The sequence below is a fragment of the Galeopterus variegatus genome, unplaced genomic scaffold, assembly GCF_000696425.1.
Source record: "Galeopterus variegatus unplaced genomic scaffold, G_variegatus-3.0.2 Scaffold9290, whole genome shotgun sequence".
Taxonomy (NCBI): Eukaryota; Metazoa; Chordata; class Mammalia; order Dermoptera; family Cynocephalidae; genus Galeopterus; species Galeopterus variegatus.
In genome coordinates this window covers 42,709-43,803 of record NW_007735401.1, presented here as the reverse complement: position 1 = coordinate 43,803, position 1,095 = coordinate 42,709, and the positions used below count along the sequence as shown (strand labels likewise).

Here is a 1,095-nt window from a genome sequence, read left to right as displayed (position 1 = left end):
GCGACACCAAGCCAAGGGTTGCGATCCCCTTACCAGTCACAAAAAGGCAAAAAAAAAAAAATCAACAACAACAAAAAAATCAAGAGCACATTATTGCACCATAAGTCTAACAAAAACAGGTAAAATACTCTGAATTAATTGAATAAATACCTAAACATTACACTTAGTTGCAATATAATCACAGGTTTTTCTGGACGTACAGTTTAGAGAGAGTAGATCATACTGCAACAGAAATAAAGTGGTAAAAGTTGCTAAAGCCATTGTTGAGGGCTGAACTGTGTCCCTTCCCACCCCCCGCCAAAGAATGTTTAAATATTAAACCCCGGTACCTGTGAATGTGACCTTACTTGGAAATAAGGTCTTCACAGACGTAATTAAGATATGAGTTTGGAAGTTAGGATGAGGTCACGCTGGAGAAGGATGGGCCCTTAATCCTATATGACTCACAGCCATATAAGAAAAGCAGAAGACACAGGAAGAACGCCAACCGACAATGGAGGCAGAGACCGAAGTGATGCATCTACAAGCCAAGGACTGCCAGCAGTAACAAGAAGCTAAGAGAGAGACATGGAACGTATGTGCTCTCAGAAGGTACCAATCCTGCCAACACCCTGATTTCCGACTTCTGGCCTCCAGAACTGTGACAGAATAAAGTTCCGTTGTTTTAAGTCACCCAGCTGGTGATAACTTTGTTATGGTAGCTCTAGGAAACTAACACAGCCATAAAACAAAATAGGTCAAACACACACAAACATTCTCATGTAACAGAATAATAACATTAAAGTTTACTTACGAATTGATGGGATCATATTTTTTAACTCCATACACTGGTACTGTCTCTGCACGCTTGATTACTTTCTGGGTATCATACAGAAGGAACATGCTGAAGAGAACTAATCCTCCATACATTGCCACTGAGTACAGAGTGGCACCAGCCACAGTGGTAGGTGGAAGAAACATAGATCCTGAAATCAAAGTGGGAAAAGAAAAAAATTAAGATTTTCTTTTTCAGAAAAGGACTTTTCTATAGCTGAATTTATAATTTATATTACTCCAAAAAAAGTTTCTTTGGTATACTGTGCAGGTAAGAAGATA

General features: G+C 39.1%; 1 protein-coding gene across 1 annotated transcript in view; it reads right to left on the bottom strand.

Moving 5' to 3' along the window:
- GHITM (growth hormone inducible transmembrane protein) overlaps positions 1-1,095 on the bottom strand; it is a 14,739-nt gene that overhangs the window by 2,697 nt on the left and 10,947 nt on the right. The window contains exon 8 of the mRNA XM_008593516.1: positions 794-965. Within this exon, the coding sequence (XP_008591738.1) occupies positions 794-965 (172 nt within the window). The remainder of the gene's footprint in view (positions 1-793; positions 966-1,095) is intronic.